Source organism: Populus euphratica, unplaced genomic scaffold, assembly GCF_000495115.2.
Source record: "Populus euphratica unplaced genomic scaffold, PopEup_1.0 scaffold166.1, whole genome shotgun sequence".
In the NCBI taxonomy this organism is placed as follows: domain Eukaryota; kingdom Viridiplantae; phylum Streptophyta; class Magnoliopsida; order Malpighiales; family Salicaceae; genus Populus; species Populus euphratica.
In genome coordinates, this window is record NW_011500054.1 from 189,048 (window position 1) to 206,961 (window position 17,914).

A 17,914-nucleotide genomic window follows, 5' to 3' on the forward strand; every position below is an offset into this window, starting at 1 on the left:
AGTCTAAATAAAAATACTTTATTCAACATGAAAAAAAAAGAAAAGTGGAGGCACTCATCCTCCATCCCTTTCTCTCTTGATATCCACAAGTGTGTATGTTGCCTTGTTTTTCTTTATTTCAGTTCAGGCCACATATCATTCATTGAGGATGTAGCCGCTACTCAACCTCCTCAGCATCTTCATTACTTGCTAAATATGCTTCCAACTAGATGTTTTGATCATTGCCATAATAATCCATGGTGTTGGAAGAAACCCTGAAAATGTAGAGTGTTTTTTCTTTTATCTTTCTTTACTGGTGGTCTATCCATTAATGACCTGCTATTTTTTGCAATTTGTTTGGTTGTAGTGAAACCATCATATCTCCAGGGGCCAAACAAGGGTCGATACCACTTGTTATTGCTCTATCGGAGAATCTGTAAGGTTAGACGTACATTTGGGTGTACATTGTATTATGGTACGCTCATGAGTCATGGCAGTTTAATCGGTAACTGTCAGTTTCATATCATAGACGTGTTTTGCCAATAGGTTCTGTAACTGCACTGCTGCGGTGGCCAACAGCCCCACCTGGGTAAGATACGTATAATTTTCTTGTTGAATTGTTGTTGATTTTCTACTGTGTTTCGATGTTGTTAATGGCATTTGGAAAATTTATTTATTGTTTTACCTATCTTCACAAAATTGGTGCTGATCACATGGAATGGAGATGCCGGTTGTGGATGTTCGCAATGTGTGGCTTTTAGCCATGAATGTAACACATTAAACTGTAAGCATGCATCAATTTGAATAGTTAGATGGAGAATATTGTTGTGTGCATGATTATGTTGATTATTCATTATATTAAATTCAATGCCACCTCAAAAGTTCAACTTTTGTGTCTGCGTTGGGCATTGTCTAAGAAAATGTTTTGATTCAGTGGACAAGGGCAGCTTATATTCTACAGCACTTGCAATATGCACAGAATTCTGGTTGAGGAAGATGCCAACAATTTAAATGAAAGTAATGGTGAACTCTTTCATGCTGCCTCAGAAGTTGGAGAGAAACTTTACAGAGGGGGTGATTTTGCCGAATCTCGGATTGCAAACTGTGATGGCTATCTTCTTAAGGCTGTTCCCAGATACTTGACGCGCCATTTTGAGCAAGGGGATCATGTAAGTTATTTATGGTTTTGGCCGTCAATATTTACAATTTTTAGAGCTTCTGTGCTTAACAAATTCTCTAATACTGTGGGTGGAAGGTTTTGGCAATGGTGACAGGGGAATTCTATATAAAGAAGGGTCTGTTTCCAGGATTTGGAAGGCCCTTTGTATTCTATGCAGAGATTTTGCAGAGGTTTGTACAGGTCTTTCCAGAATGCTTCCACATATTACCAGTCTTGCGTCGTTATTTCTCAATCAATCCTTTTGATTACTTTCTTTATAGGGTTGGACGTACATCGGAAGATGCTGCAAGGGTTGCTTTAAAATCACCATGGACTTTAGGTTGTGCATAACATGTATTGACCCTTCTTTAATCTGAACTCGTTGTCTTTTAGATCTAACATTTCCTTCTTCTTATTTTCCCCTTTTCTTGATTTTGGTTATTCCTGATCAGGAAGCGGGCAGTGCACACTGGGAGGGTGAACAAATTGAATACATTAAGGAAAAGGTGAGTGAAGAGGGTAGGCAAGAGAATTTGAAGAAGGGAAAGGCAGCTGCACAGGTACCACTAAAGCCGATAATCAAAAACCAAATTTTGATTAGAAACTCTCATCGAATACATGCGGGCTGGTTTTGATGCTCATATTGATTTGGCCTGCAGAATGCATTGGATGAGGCTGCTTTCTTGTTGGATTTAGTTTCTATTTAAGGAACCTGGCATGATTTTATGGAGCTCATCGCTGAATGTTATAGAGAGGCTGGATTTGAAGATGATGCGAGATTCATTTTGTACAGAGATTAACAACCGATGAGGAAAGAATCGTTTGGTTCATGGTCATAAAATTTGATTTCAAAACTATTCTCTGATTTCTATATGTTTCAGCTGTTCTGTTATTGGAGGGGCAGTGTGGAAGTGGTCTGTATCGCATGGTTTTTGAGGCAAATGCAGAGCTTTTGTAAGCTATATAGTACAAGAAGATGTAAAACTTGATGCATATGTTTTTCTTTTTAATTACACGTTTTGTAATAAGCAAGTTGAGCATACATTTCATTCTGTCCAGTTAGAGAATATCTTCTCTTTGGCTGTAAGAAATTTTGTGGATTGGCTGTTGTGGATAATAGAGATGATCAGATTATTAGTTTGGAGGGGGGTTAGAGTGATCACCTAGCTGGCTTTGTTTCTTGTTTTCACACGAAACCATTAACCATTTCTCCATAAATTTAGTGTGTTGACGCATGTCAATTTAATATATTTTTTTGTTGTTTTTATATTATTTTAAAATAATAATATCAAAAATAATTTTTAAAAATTAAAAAAATATTATTTTAATATATTTTTAAATAAAAAAACACTTTAAAAAGTAAGTAATTATTACACTAGAATTTAAGAATAATACTCAATTAATCACCACCATTATTCTAAATTTTGGATAATACTACATAATGTCAAGTAAAAATGAATCACATATATGCATGAGCAATATTAATGGCAGCATAAGCATCTCCTTCCATTTTCTCAGTTACAGGTGCCACTTTAAGCTCCCTATGTCCTCAAACCTAGATGCATGTACACATCAAGCAATACATAAAGACAATATACGTTTCTTTTTTGAAAAGAAGAAAAAAGTATGATGCCCGCATTATCACTCTTTCCAATCATCAACCAAAACCAGTGAAGATTAAAATATTCAAACATAAGACCGTGGCTTTCACCAGTTCAGTTTGCATTGGTGCAGTCATGGCAACAGCAGTTTCTTCCAACTCGGCTTCAACAAGTTCTATCATACCTTGACTAAGGATCGGGACTTCTTGCTTGTCCCTTTCTTCCTCCTCATTAATAGCCTCCTTAGCAAACCAAATCCTTGTTTTTTACAAGGAACAATAGCCAGAGCTTCAACTGCAGCATCACCGGCTTTGTGCTCTGTTCCAATATATGCTTCAGGAGCGCATACCAAGGCATTAGGACTAATCAATCCATTACCATTATCTGACTGGTCAAGAGAGGATTTTTGTGCATCTTCAGTTGGAGATCTGAGAATAATTTCCTTAGATCTATCTTCAGCTAGCATTTGATCACGTAAGGAGAAGCGCTTGTTCATGTTCCTGATATTGGTGGCTGTGGTAGTGGCACCAGTAGTGGTGAAAACCTTGTCAAAGAGTGCTGCTTCTCTTGGTGAAGCCAGAGCCTTCAGTTGTTTTCCAAGATTAAGGATGGTTTCTTGGCATTCTGCCAACTTCACAGAAGCTGCTTTGATCTCCCAGCCCTGCAAATTTTACCATCAGATTCGGCAGTCGTGCGAAAGAAATCAATTATCTAGAATGAACTCTTTGGATTATCTTGTTTTTGTTATCAAATTAATTTCCTAGCTAAGGTGTTGGGTGTATATATCTTACAAAGTAATTTTAATTATCACAGTAAGATGTGATCGGTAACTTACATCCTGTGGATGCTTTCCCTCTTTATTTATGCCGCAGCTCATGGTTTCCTTTGCAGCACTGTTAAATGTTACAAATATATCAAAATTCTCTTTCAATCAGGAAAGTTTTTAATTTTTCCGATAATCTGCAGACTGCACAAAAAGATAAAACTCGTTACCTTTCCAGCTGAAGTTGAAGCTCAAGACAAGTTGCTTCTAATTCTTCACAGCAGTTACTTCTGTCTTCCAATTCAACTTCCAAAGACGAAAATTTCTGGAAGACCTCATTCAATTTAGCTTTGGTAACTGTAAGCTGAGTATCAAGATCTTCATTGATTGACTTCTGATTTTCAATCTGATCCTCTACCATTCGTTTTGATTCCTTCAAAATTTCCACTTCTGCTTGTAACCTTTCAACACTTTGTTCTGATTCCCGAAGCTTCACCATCAGGGTCTCCGTCTTATCAGTTGCAGACTGCAGCCTTGCTTCCATATTATCCAGCTCATTTTTCAGTCTCCCGTTCTCTTCTTGCAGATTACTCAGCTTAGATTGATCATGTTGTTTGCTTGTTTCTTTCACAGGGGTGTCGATACTGGAAGTTTCATTCAATGAATTTGCAATTGAAGATCCATTTGGAGACTTCCAAGTGATATAACCACCAATATCACATTCCAAAGGATGCCTTGACAATGCTGCTGCATCAGGTTCAGAAGCATTTGGATGATTTATATACCCTAAAGCAATTTTAATGTCCTCCAGGAGTTCAGTTAGACTTCGTTTTGAAATACGCTGCTGTTTAAATATTGCATTCAGAACTACCTGAAGCCAGTCAAAAGACTTGTCAGTTGAATCTTGTTTTGAATGGATCTCTTGTTCCTTGTCACTATAACCAGAATGATCTTGTTCCATGGGAACTAGTTCCTTACCAGCCGAGAAAGAGCGATTCCCACCTGCAGAAGGTGTTTGTGTGGAAACTATAGCTAATTTCTCCATCTCAACAAAATCATCCATTAACCTCATGTCCAGAACTTCAATGTCTTTACATTCCGACGGACTCTTGAGTTTCCTATCTCTGAAGTGTTCCAATTCTGCGATTAGAGCATTAGCCAATGATCCAGTATCCGAACCTGCAGTTGGAGAGTGGATTTCACGTGATGATGGACTATGCTTTGCCAGCTCCAAAGACCTCTGGTCTCCAGAAAGCTCTATAAGCTTAGCCTCGACCTGTGATAACCTTGAAGCTGTTCGTGAAAACATGATCCTTGAAGATTGAAGCTCGGCATTCTTCCTGCTCATCATTTCTCTGAGAGCTTTATTCTCCTCTTCCTTACCAAGCAATTGATCGATCAGGAAATCAACGTTCTTCACAGGAGTTTCTGGAAAATTTCCCATGATGGGGTCTCTGACTACCAAATCTCTGGTGAGGTTCGGTTTTCTTGATTCCATCTGATCCCTTCCCAGCATTTCGGCTTCACTCTTCATCTTTGAGAAAGCTACAGGACCAGGCAGCCTTTTCCGCATTAGGGTACGGAGTCTCTGACATTCTGCTTCTAGCTTTGTGACTTTCCTCGTGCTCTCCAAGTGTTGCCTGCGTGATGTGTCAGCAGAACGACGATTATATTCCAGCTCCTCATTTCGAACCTCAAGTTCCTTCTGAAGCATGTGAAACTCGTACTTCAGAAAAGCATTTTCTTTTTCTGTGTTATCTAATCTAGCCATTAGAGTATTGAATTCCGCAACTGTCTGAGATGCACGTTTATGCAGTTCTTCGACCAATTTCTCTTTGAGTAAAAGGGCATTACTCAGATTTGTGTTCTCAATGGCTAAATTCGTAAGCCTTTTGCTTGTCTCCATCAACTTGACTTCCAAATTTTTCTGTGCCTTCTCAAATTCACTTGTTGCTTCCATGACGGCATCATGTATCTTTTGCTCCTGTTCTTCTCGGAAAGAGTTCAGCTGCTGCATGCATTTCTTTAATGCAGCATCTGAGTGACTTAATTTTTGATTTGCAGCTAATCCCTTCTTCGGATCTCCATCCAGTTCCTTTTTTAGGCAATCTACTTCTGCCTCTTCCTTTTCCTGGCCTACAATAAAAAAATATCCACCCATTGGATTGACCAAAAGACTACTAGCCAAGTATATAAAGAAGAAAGATAATCAAATGTCATATACAGGCAGACACAAGAAGGAAGAATCACCTGCAGTGGGTCTTGGTACTGATTTTTCATTTTCTGTCACAACATGACAATCAAGAAGCACTGAAGCTAACTTCTCGTTTAAGTTTCTTACAGCTCTAACTGGTCCTACTCCATTCCCAGTTGGAATATTTTGTGTCTATTGAAATGAAACAAAGGGAATACATCAGTCAGATTTCATATTTTTCACCATGAAGTAAGTTTAATATGTGGACAAGAAACCAGCTCGTACTGAGATGCAAGTTCAGGAAAGAATCAGAAGAGAAAGAAAGAAACAACAATGAATGTATAAGCATGATTGCTACAGGACTTGATTACATCACATACATTAGAGGGATCATAAAAGTGTTTTCACAGAGGGAAAGTGGAAGTTGAAATAGAAATTTAATTGGCTTTGAACGAAAGAAGCCTCTGAGATTACCTCTTCATCAATTCCTTTCACAGAAATGCCGAATTTGTTTGTTGCTACAATTGTCTTTTCGGAAGATCTTTTCCTCCAAAACCATGTCTTGTTGTCCATCATTTTACTTTCTGTGTATAGTTAAAAGTAAATTCATAAGCAAGAAACATTCTTCCCAAGATTTCAGTTAAAGATTGATGCGAAGTTTAAACATATATACTCAACATGAACACAGTGGTGGCATAGTTATTCTAGTTAAAGATTTCAGCTCCTAGTGTCATTTCAATGATGCAATCATCTGCTTTGCAAACTTTCTACCCTTAATTATTCTCGATCATTTGATGGAACTATATAAAGATGAGCCTACTTGAACCATCTACTAATGCAAGCAAGCATCAATTACCATATCTAGCTATTGCCTATAATGCGGGCTACCATCTTAAAAAAAAAACAAAGAAGAAGAAGAAGAAGAAAGAAGCAAACACCATATATATATCCGGTGCTCACCTGAGCCTGGCTTAGCAAGAAGAGATGTAATCAGTTATAAACGATCATCCACCATTAATGTTCCTTCCAAAGGAGCTGTGAGAGATAGAGAGAGAAAGATTTAATGTAGAGACTGTCAAGACTTAAATGCAGCAAAACCTTGACGGGTAAGGTAGAAACTGTGAAGTGACAAACAGTCGAGTGTAGTGTATAGAGCACAAGAACTTGAGCCCATAGAGATCATGTGATCTTATACAAGGACAAATGTGAGCATGGTTTTCTTGCATAGGATGCTTAGCTACTGCACCACCGACAACTATACCTAAGTATGCTAATCAAATGAGAGGGAGAGAAGGAGACAGTGAGGTAAAGGGAAAGGGAGAAAAGAAACGATGAAAACTGCCAAAGGTAAGGCAAGTGAAAGATGAGGCTTGACCGCTTGAGGCTATCCTTTTCTGGTTTCGTTATCTTGATTTACTTCGGGATGCGAGATTATCAAAGGATGGATAGATGGTGCCATGCTAACTAAGGTCTCGTGTGTAGCACGCTCCGTGAATTATGATGGAGTGCCTAGCACTGGCTTCGAAGGAGGGTGTGATACGAGGCATCATAAAAAGTGAAATGGGACCTGATAAAAATGATTCTGTCTGAGGTATTGTTCTTTTCCGTTTTAGAGTAAAACGTGGTTTGTAGCAGGAATGTGTTCGGATTTTAAGATCTTTAGACAGCCACGGAATGTCTTATGCAAGTTGTGGGTCTCGCAAATCATTGTGGAGCATATGATGGCTGTCGTGATGTCAATTGTATTTGTGATTTTTATGTTTTGTTTTTATATTTTAAAAATATTTTTATTTTAAATGAATTGATTTATATTTTTAGATATTTTAATTTATTAATATTAAAAATAATTTTTAAATAAAATATATTTTAAAAAACACCACCGCAATACTTCCATGCCGCAACATAAATGCTACACAACTCATGCCCCTCAGCTTTCCATTTTTGACATGGTTTGGAATCATTAAGAATTGTTGCTCAATTATCTTTCATGTCTTCACTTTAATAATTGTTTTTTTGAATTTTAACAATAGTGAAACAAAAGTCAGATATATATATAAATATGTAAAGGGAGGGAGGGGAGTCTTAAACGTTCATTCTTTTCAGGGGGGAGAACTTTCACCTTAGCAATTTTCAAGATGCAACTTTATGGAATGTCATTGGAGAATATTGAAAGACGTGCGCCACCATTCTTTTGACCTCCTGCACCTTTATTATACGCCTAATAATTAATTAAATTTTCATTTTTCTTCGACAAGATAACATGCCTAATCATGATTTCAAGACATGGAACCAAAATGAAAAAACAGGGAAAATGAATAGCTTTTCTTAACTTTGGACAAAATATTTATTGTATACTTTATGCTTTCTAAATTGTAAATATTAGGGCCTAATTTTTTAAGTTTCATAAAATAAAGAGCTAATTTTAGTACAAAATTTCATTTTGCTTTTATTTTTATTGAGAAAAAAACAGAAAGTCTCGAGATTTCAGCAGTAAAGAGAAAAAATCATTGATAATCTTGGTATCGATACGATTGATCTTGGTATTAACATGTTCCATTCAATAAGAAGAGATTCACTTAGGTATCTTTTTCATCTTTAAATTGCCTAAAAAATAAATTTGAGATGGGGGAAAAAAAATTTTGTTCAGGATAATTTTAGGTTTTGTACCCTTTTTGGGTTTTTTAATGTCATTTATGAGTTTATCAAAATATTTCAGGTAAAAAATAAATTGAAAATCAACTTTTTGGACAAATAATATATACGACCTAATTTTCCAACAACTCATAGTCACTATAAACTAGGTTAGCTGACAACGAGACATCTATAAAAAAGTTTTTAGTTAAAATTGTTTGCCCTTTACTATTAGAAAAAATAAAAACCTAGCTCGCAAGCTTGACTTTTTTCATGGGCTAGTGTGCGAGTCAGACCATTTTATAGACCAGGTGTATAAGTAGGCACACACATCTAACTTTTTTTTATTTAATGTATTTTTAATCCCTTCAAATTAAAAAAAAAATTCCATTTTTTGTTTGTTTTTTATAGGGTTTTTTTTCAAAAAAAAACTTTTGTTATCATTCTTTAAATAATATAGGGCTATTTAATTATTCCAAGACCAAATGAGCTCTTATTTTTATTTTACTTTTTAAATTGTTGTTTGATATAAAAGAAAGTCTTACGCATCTGATCAATATATAATTAAATGGGATGTATGATTCAAATCACGAGTTTAGTAGGTTAATCTCTATCAAAAAAACATATTAGAGGAGCCTACATATTTTTTTTTTCATGAAAAAAAAATTATTCAGCATGTGATGAAGCGTGATCAAATAGCTAGTTGATGCTAAAACTCATTTAGTCAATTTGTAAAAGTAGTTTTCTGTGTAATAATCAGTTTTTATAAGTAGTTTTCTATTTAATTGTTAAACAATTCAAATAAATAAAAAGGAATACAAAAAATAAAACAGAAGGAGGCTAGGGTTTCATTAATGCAACATAATCATAATAATCTAAAGGAACAAATTTAACCTAAATAAAAAAAGATTAAATATAGGCTAAACTAAAAAAAAAAAAAAAAAGTTATTCTACCTTTAATAAATAAAATAAAATAACCATATATTTCATAGCATCTCTCTTCAAACTCACGATACAACAGTTACAAGTATCGAGAGTTTGCCAACTAGAAAATAAAATTGAAAAATAAAATGCGACTTGATAAAGAACTCTGAAATATACAAAGAAGAAACAAAAGGCAAAGTCATAGTGTCATGCTTGAGATGATGACGAGTAAGATGACAATCAATCTCAATGTATTTAATTCGTTTATTAAAAACTGAGTTATGAGTAATCTAAATAGAACTCTAGTTGTTACAATACATAAAAGTATGATGAAAAAGGAAAACTTTCATATCTATAAGTAACCAACGTAACTAAAAAATATTTTTGATAGTAGATGTCATAGCATGATATTTTGCTTCATTTGAAAATTGAAAATAATATATTGTTTCTTAGTCTTCTAGAAATAAGAGAATCACCTAAAAGGATACAAAAATTAGTAACAGACTTGCGATCTATGAAATCACTGCTATAATCAACATTAGAGTATGCACACAGTTTCAAAAAAAAGATGAATAAAAATAAAAAACTCTAAAAGACTATACCTCAAAGATATCATAAAATACGAAGAACAACTGTTCAATGAACGATAATACAAGTAATAAATTGACTAACAACATAAATAACATATACAATAATTAGACGAGCAATAATGAGATATATCAAGTTTCCAACAATAACATGGTATAAAGCACAATCTAACAAAGGTAAACCATACAAAAAAAAATACTTTGCATTAACCTCAATAAGAGCATTTATAGTCTTATTATGAGTAATTATAGCTCACTCAAAAATATCTGCAATATATTTTAACTGGAAAAAAAATATAACCTTTGGGTGAGTAAGTTATCTCAATACCCAAGAAATATCATAGAGAACCTAAATTCTTCATTTCAAATTGTTTAGCTAACTTCATCTTCAAAGTTGAAATATTATTAATGCCTTCACTAATAATAATCTTGTCATCAACTAAAAATAAAATGATACAGCCTACATCAATGCACTTAATAAAGGAATAAAATCATGATTATTAGAAACAAATCCAAGAGAATAGATCACAATAAACAATTTCTCAAACTAAGCACAAGGTGCTTGTTTAGGACCATATAACATTTTCTTGAGCTTGCAAACATACCTAAAGTCATGTGAAACACCAGGAGTGGGTGCCATATAAAATATTTCTTGAAGATCTCCATTCAAAAAATCATTTTTAACATTAAGTCGGGAGATATGTCACTGACAAACCAAAGCTACTACAATAAGAGTACAAATAACAGTTATTTTTGCAACAATAGCAAATGTCTTCTCATAACCCATATCATATTGTTAAGAGTATCCTTTTGAAACTAATCTAGCTTTGTATCGCTCAATAAAATCATCAAAATTAGTATTAATCTTATACACCCAACGACAACCAACAACACTTTTACTAGGAGCTAGAGGAACCAAATTCTAAGTATTTATCTTATGCAAAGAAAAAAGTTCCTCATCTATATCTTAGTACCAAAAAGGATTAAGAATTACCTCTTTATAGGAAGAGAGTTTAGAAAGACAATGAATAGAAGCTAAAAAGAAAATAAAAGATGAAGAATAACAAGAATAAATAAATTATGGTAACTTTATGGACTTACTAATAAAAAGGATTGAGTATTTTTCTTATGGATTGATATAGAAGTGGATCTAAAATCTCGGATGGAGCTTGAAGGGTTATAAAAGAAAATAGAGCTTTTGGTGTACTGGAAAGTAAAGTGTTAGTACCTATAGAATAATTAGCATGAATTACATTATGGATCCTCTCACAAAACACTATGAACTCACTATTCACGATGGTTTTTTCTTTATCTCAATACAATTTTTTTTATTTCACTCTTATATGATCAAATTGGAGGCCAGTCTAAGTTAATGTATTAGGAAATGGTAAGATTACAAAACATAAAACTAAAGTGAAAGGGGGGGGGGGATGGGTAGCTATTTTGATTTTTGAACAAAATATTTATTGTAAACCTTATATTTTCTAAATTGTAAATACTACAACCCTAATTTTTTAAGTTTTGGAAAACAAAGAGCTAATTTTAGTCCAAAACTTTATTTTTTTTTTAATTTTTTAATCCTTGATTTAAAAGGAAAAAAAAAGAGAGAATCACGAGATTTTAGCTGTAGAAAGAGAAAATTATCGTTAACATCAATTCCAACTACCAATATAGTTGATTTTAATGTTAATGGATTCTATTTAGCGAGGGGAGATCCACTGAAGGTATTTTTTCACCTTTAAATTGCCTAAAAAAACAAATTTGAGCTAGGAAAAAGTTTCTATTTGTTTTGTGATAATTTTTGTTATCAATCTTTAAATAATTTAGGGTTATTTTTTATTTCAATCCCACATGCAGCCCCTATTTTTATTTTACTTTTTTAAATTATTGTTTGATATAAAAGAAAGTTTCATGCATATGGTTAATGTATAATTAAATGGGATACATGATTCGAATCATGAGTTTGATAGGTTGATCTCAGTTAGCTAAAGTCTTTTTTTTTGTTATTTTTTAAATTAAATATTTTTAATTTTAATTTTATCATTAAATTCTTTTTGTATTTACTATAAAAAAACACATTGAAGAAGCCTATGTATTCCTCTTCTTTTTTTCCATGAAAACAATTATTCGGCCAACAATAAAGTGCTGAAAAAATGCTGTTAAATGGCTAGTTGCTAAAACGCATTTATAAATCAATTTATAAAAAGTAGTTTTCTATTTAATAATTAGTTTGTATAAGTAATTTTTTATTTGACGACTGTTTGACATAAGAGATCTATTATTTGTATCATAAATGTATTTTTTTTTCTCATGAAATTATATTTGGAATTTCAATGTCTCATAAGTTTGTGGTGGTTCAAAATAAGTTTTATTTAAATATTTATTTGAATATAAAAAATTATAAAATTCTAATCTTAAAATTAAAAAATAAGTTCTTGTGAAAACGAAATCTTAAAATTCAAACTCATGGACTCAAGAACTCAAAGGAGAAAGCGATCTCCTTGATCATCTGTCCTGAAATCGTGTATTGTTTAATAAATTATGTTTGGTATTAATCAAAATTAAAAGTACTACAACTCTATCATGCTAAAAATCAATTTAATAAGTTCAACCCTTATATAATTTGTGACACCTTGGTTTAAGTACTCCCTTTGATTTGCTTTGCTATTTTTTATTTTTTATTTTTTATTTTTATTTTTATGGGCCTATAAGTTTATTCACCGAGCTTAATAATTCTAATTAAGGATGAAAACTATAATTGTAACGGTACTAATAATTTATTTTTTTTGTCAAAATAAAAAAAGTAGATTCCTTTAACAGAAAATCCAAAACTGGTTTGTCTCTGTATAGACCTTGGTAGCTAGCTTCTTTCCCTAGCCTGCTGTTTCTGTCGAACGAAATGTTCTTATTCGAAGCTGAGAATTTGTGATTTTTTTGAAGGTTAAGCAAGGAAGGCAAGACAATGGCTTCTCAAAAGCTTCGTCAGTTGGTCTCCCTCCTTGTCCCTTGGTCAAGCAATGGAAACAAATGGAGAACTGAGTCACTGTGATTATCCTAGCGCTTCGGCTACGTGCAGAAGGAACTCGGACTGAGTGAAGACATGCAAGCGCTACCATTACTCTCCAGCAAGTGCCTTGTGTGTCTTACCAATCCCACCGCGCACAACTCATCACAAAGGTCTTTGCTGTTGCCAAATAGTTATTTCATGGTAACTATTTTGTTGGTTTCTTAATTAAGCTCTTTTATATATTATCATCTAATGTACACGACAAAAAAGTTGGAACAGATGTTAAATTTTCCATATTGAATTGCAAATGTGCACTTGATTAAATCCTCGTTCCGCAGTTAATATTACCCAATGTTTTGTTTATTTTAGTACAAGTAATTTAATTAATGTTTTTTAATGAAAGTATCTTATAACTTGATATAAAAATTTTAGATAGTTAATAATAGCAGATGATACTTAATAGATTATGATGACTATTAGCTGTGATAATATCTAATGAGTTAATATGATTGGTAGCTAATAACTATAAAAGATTTATTTTAAAGAATACAAGGATTCTCTAATAATAAAATTAATAATTTTATAAAAAAAATATAATGATATTTTAGAGAGATAAACTTTTAAAATATATATGTTGAAATATTAAAAATAAAGAAATTGTAAATTTTTAGTTTAAAAAATTCATAATATATTTATAACCCATGAGTTTTGTCTTTTTATAGAGAGAATGAGTAAAAGTATAATTTTACTCTTATGATATTTTGAATTATATTCAACTCAAAATAATACGTATTAAATTAATATAAAATATCAAGAGACCCACGTAGAATCCAAAAAAAAAAATTATTGTTAAATGTTAGGCTTGGACAAGTGTCCGAACCCATTAAAGATGAAAGATGGATCCAAAAATATTGGGCTTGAATGTGGTGGCCTGAGCCCACAAGGGTGCTAGGCGTGACGATATGTCCAACCTTTGTATAGATTTAGGATTCTTGCTCAAGCTCTGTTTTTTGGGAGTTTGGCTCTAGTTATCATATCTAAACCCATAATTTTTAGATATTTATTGGGCTTATATTATTTTTTAGGATTGTTTGGGTCCATTTCTGGGTTTTTTATATTTATTTTATTTAAATTTATTAACAATCTTTTAAGTTTTTATAATGTTAATCTACAAAGACTAGTAAAAATATTTGGTTACTATGATGATTTCATAGAATTCTCTTTATGCAAGAAGAAAGGTTTTGTGGTGGATTTATAATGTATTTATAATTTATAATTTATTTTCTGGAGAAAAAAGACTAAATTAATAAATTATAATTTTATATTTGTAATATTTTAAATTGTATTATATTTAAAATAATATATAATAAAATAAATATAAAATACCGACGGGTGAAATTCCAAGAAAATTTCCTAACAAACATGGGGCCCGAGCAAAGTTTACGAACTTATTAAAGATAAAAGATGGGTGAAGATGAATCCAAAAATGCTGAATAAGGCGTGTTGACCCAAGCCTGCAGGGGTGTTTTTGGCATGTCACGCCCAGCCCTAACATAGGCACATGTCCTGCAAAGGAAGTTTGGCATATGCCTAGTGCATGGAAGTACGCCCATGCTCCTTTTCTAGTTGGGAGTATGCCTAGGGCATGGGCTTGGGATCTTGCCGAAGACCATGTTTATTGGGAGGTGGGCTCGAGCCACCACGTAAGAATCTATGCTTTTTGAATGATTGTTTTTTAGTTTTTTACTGTTTTTTAAAGGTGTTTTAGATTCATTTGGAATTTTTTTTTAACTATTTAAATTGTATCAATCGGTTAGCATCGATGAAAACCCATTTCGGTCTTCCCTTGACTAATGTCAGCCAATTCTTTTTTTTCTCATGGAAGTAATATCACTGTTTGAAATTTAATTTGTTCCTGTATAGATCGGATAATAGCTAAAAGATTGTTTGTTTGTTTTTATATTTTGAAAATGTTTTTTTAAAAAAATTAAATTTTTTATTTTAAATTAATAATTTTTTAATTTTATCAAACTATTTTGATGTATTAATATTAAAAATATTTTTAAAAAATAAAAAAATATTATTTTAATATATTTTTAAATAAAAAATACTTTAAACAAATGTTATATGATTATTTTTCAGTAGATGAACTATATTGATTTAACTATTAATTTCTTATCAACTCTCTTTTGGTATTTTTTTTTTAAAAGAAAGCAAATACAACACAAGCGGGATCTTGAATGAAATCTCTAGCTTACGTTTTATCCTCTCAATCTTATATTTCCTTGCATAAGAACCAATTTAATATTTTAAAAACTTAATTGAGACTTGAATTATAAAATATAGGGCTAATTTGAGGTATGGCAACAAAGTTTTTGGTACATAAATGAGATTTAATTTGATGAAATGTAAAACAAGGACAACAAATACACATAGATTAGGTTTTGTACTGTTTATACTTTATACCAAACTCGAACATAAAATTACTTTTCAAACTTATTTAGATATGGATTTTTTATATTTAAATTCAATATAATTATATTTGGATATTTATGATTCAAAATTCAAACTAAAATATTGTAATTTTACAACTATTTAGTATATGATTAAACAAATCATAGGCTATAAATTTTAACTATGGCATTTTTAATTTCCTATATATACATACATGTATAGCATATCCATCGATTTAAGCAAATAGGATGCCCAAAACAGGCATTGGCATGAACAATGTGGTCTCTTCACATCCCATAGGAAAAGGTAATATCACCTCCTCCTAATACTTCAATTGCAAGCCCTAGGATTAACAAAAACAGACATCAACAACATAAGTACACTGTGCATTTGGAGATCAACAACAGAAGGCCACCGTACATTAATTACAAGACAGCATGTTTTTTTTTTTTTAGATTAACGTGGGTGTTCGGGCCAGCTTGCGTGCACCACGACTAATCCCATGGGCTCTGAAGTTAACGACCATGTAAGCTTCCAGTGGCCATCATATGAGTAACCAAAGACTCGAACCTGAGACTACAGAAAGAGCAAACTCCTTGATTCCAAATCTTTATCACTTGCCCACCATCTAGATGGTTACGAGACAGCATGCTTGATAAGCTAAGACATGATTTTCTTCATTCAGAGGTAATAACTTTGATATATAATGGTTGAGCTGCAGAATACTAAAGGAAAACATGAATTTGCAGTGCTTTGGCAAGAGAATCAACAGCATTTTTGAGACAAACAACACAATATGAACACTGAAAATTAAGATAAGTAAGAGGTTTGACATTCTCTCTTATTTTAGAACGACAGTTCCAATTTGTTTCCCAACTACTCCAAAGTTAAGAAAACTAATATACAATAAAAATTAAAAAAATCAAAGAACAAAAATAAAATTAAAAAATAATATATAAAAATTAGAATTAAAGGATTAATTTAAAAACAAAAAAAAATAAAAGAACCAAGAATAAAAATTACAAATTAAAAGAATAGAAATCGAGGTTGAAATATTAACAATAAAAAAAACTAATATGTAATTAAAAAAAAAAAAGGAGAAAAAGGTTGAAGGGAGAGAAATTGTCATTCTCTTACCAACACGTGTTACTGTAGAAGAAAGAGGACATGGCGGCTTTTCCAACAACACTGCAAATGAGGATTTTGTAATACCGTAGATGCTGTACGCATAATTCAAAATGAGCGAGTGTTTTTTATGGGCCATCAAGTTTTTCAATTTAATTAATATTTAAATCTCGTTAAAAGATAAAAATACCTTTAATGGACCTATAATCACAAAAAAAGCTTAAGTGAAAAAAAACTAAAAAACCCTATATATACGGTTTATTTTTTTTATTTTAAGGATAAACTTATTATTTTATTGTATTTTAAAATATATAAAGATAAAAATACCTTTCTTTGTCGGTTTAAAAAATGATGAATTAGAGAATAATTAGATTATTTCACCACAAAAAAATAAATAAATTAAGAAGATATTTATCTCTTGGTTAATTCTTTAATGGAGCATTTGAAAAGATCAAAATACCACTATCACCAAGGTTATTGTTTTTTTAAAGGCAAAAAAAAAAAATTATATTATTATAATGAACAATGAATTTTGTGTGTGTGCGTGTATTGAAAATGCCTTCAATTTTTTTTAAACTTATATCTTGGTATAATTTTAATATTTTTAAACTTTAAAATTATTTATGAACTTTGAATTGTCAAATGCAGTGCAAATTATTTATGAAACCAATCTTAATATTTCCAGATTCTTCTCCAACCCGACTGGATAAAAAAATCTCATACCCATCCAAGTTAAGGCCGTCGGATCCGTTAATATCAGGTCACATTATCATCACGACCACAGAATTTAAAACTCCTACGGGAATTACCGGTTTTACACCTCCACGTAATCTACCCATACCAAGCAAACAGGCACAGACCTCCTCGTTATCCTCACCAAATCCACCAGGATACTCCCGTAATAAACCCCACAATCAGGGACAAATGTGTCAAAACACCGAATCCGCGTTGCACTTCCCTTTTTTCTCATTAAATATTTTAACCTCCAAAAATACGAACTCTGGAATCTCTCTCCGATCCCAACTCGCGCCATTAACTCACTGAGCCAACCCGCCTCTAAATCCCATACCCTAGCAGCCTTCCGCCTATGGAGATCGACTCCGCGGTGGAGCCACCGCCACGACAACAACCGAGCACCGGTGAAGCCGTCCCCGAGAGCGTAAACCAGACACAATCTCCATCCGGTTCGATGGGGGTAGAGGAGAGTTACGGAGCGGCGGCGGCGAAGTTTGATGATGACGAGGAAGAGGAGGGGGATGTTTGCAGGATATGTAGGAATCCAGGAGATGCGGAGAACCCGTTACGGTATCCTTGCGCTTGCAGTGGTAGTATTAAGTTTGTTCACCAGGATTGTCTCCTTCAGTGGCTCAATCATAGTAATGCTCGCCAATGCGAGGTTTCTCTCTCTTGCTATCTTGTTTCGTGTGTTTCATTTGATAATTAGGGATTTTGTGAGGTAATAATTGAAATATTGAAAGATTGATCGGAAG

General features: G+C 32.8%; 2 protein-coding genes and 1 pseudogene across 3 annotated transcripts in view; 2 read left to right on the top strand and 1 right to left on the bottom strand.

Moving 5' to 3' along the window:
- The first annotated feature begins 29 nt into the window (after positions 1-29).
- On the top strand, positions 30-2,278 carry LOC105107781 (uncharacterized; annotated as a pseudogene).
- A 304-nt stretch (positions 2,279-2,582) lies between these two features.
- LOC105107783 (filament-like plant protein 7) lies at positions 2,583-7,051 on the bottom strand. The gene is made up of 6 exons (XM_011001825.1): positions 6,657-7,051; positions 6,171-6,280; positions 5,753-5,888; positions 3,733-5,638; positions 3,575-3,632; positions 2,583-3,400 (listed from the first exon to the last, which is right to left on the bottom strand). The coding sequence occupies exons 2-6, from the start codon at positions 6,270-6,272 to the stop codon at positions 2,918-2,920; spliced, it is 2,685 nt and encodes an 894-aa protein (XP_011000127.1). The 5' UTR covers positions 6,273-6,280; positions 6,657-7,051; the 3' UTR covers positions 2,583-2,917.
- Positions 7,052-17,366: 10,315 nt separating this feature from the next.
- Positions 17,367-17,914, top strand: part of LOC105107784 (probable E3 ubiquitin ligase SUD1) — a 6,051-nt gene continuing 5,503 nt past the window's right edge. Inside the window, exon 1 of one of the 2 annotated variants that reach the window (XM_011001827.1) lies at positions 17,367-17,820. In XM_011001827.1, the coding sequence (XP_011000129.1) occupies positions 17,512-17,820 (309 nt within the window). In that variant the 5' untranslated portion in view covers positions 17,367-17,511. The remainder of the gene's footprint in view (positions 17,821-17,914) is intronic. The other variant, XM_011001826.1, reaches the window with a different exon arrangement.

Excerpts from the sequence above, each read along its gene's own strand:
- LOC105107783 (XM_011001825.1), bottom strand. The coding sequence starts at position 6,272 with ATGATGGACAACAAGACATGGTTTTGGAGGAAAAGATCTTCCGAAAAG. Across the intron at positions 3,633-3,732 it reads CTTCAACTTCAGCTGGAAAG|TGCTGCAAAGGAAACCATGA; the intron begins GTAACGAGTTTT and ends AACATTTAACAG. Across the intron at positions 3,401-3,574 it reads AGGGAAAGCATCCACAGGAT|GGCTGGGAGATCAAAGCAGC; the intron begins GTAAGTTACCGA and ends TAAAATTTGCAG.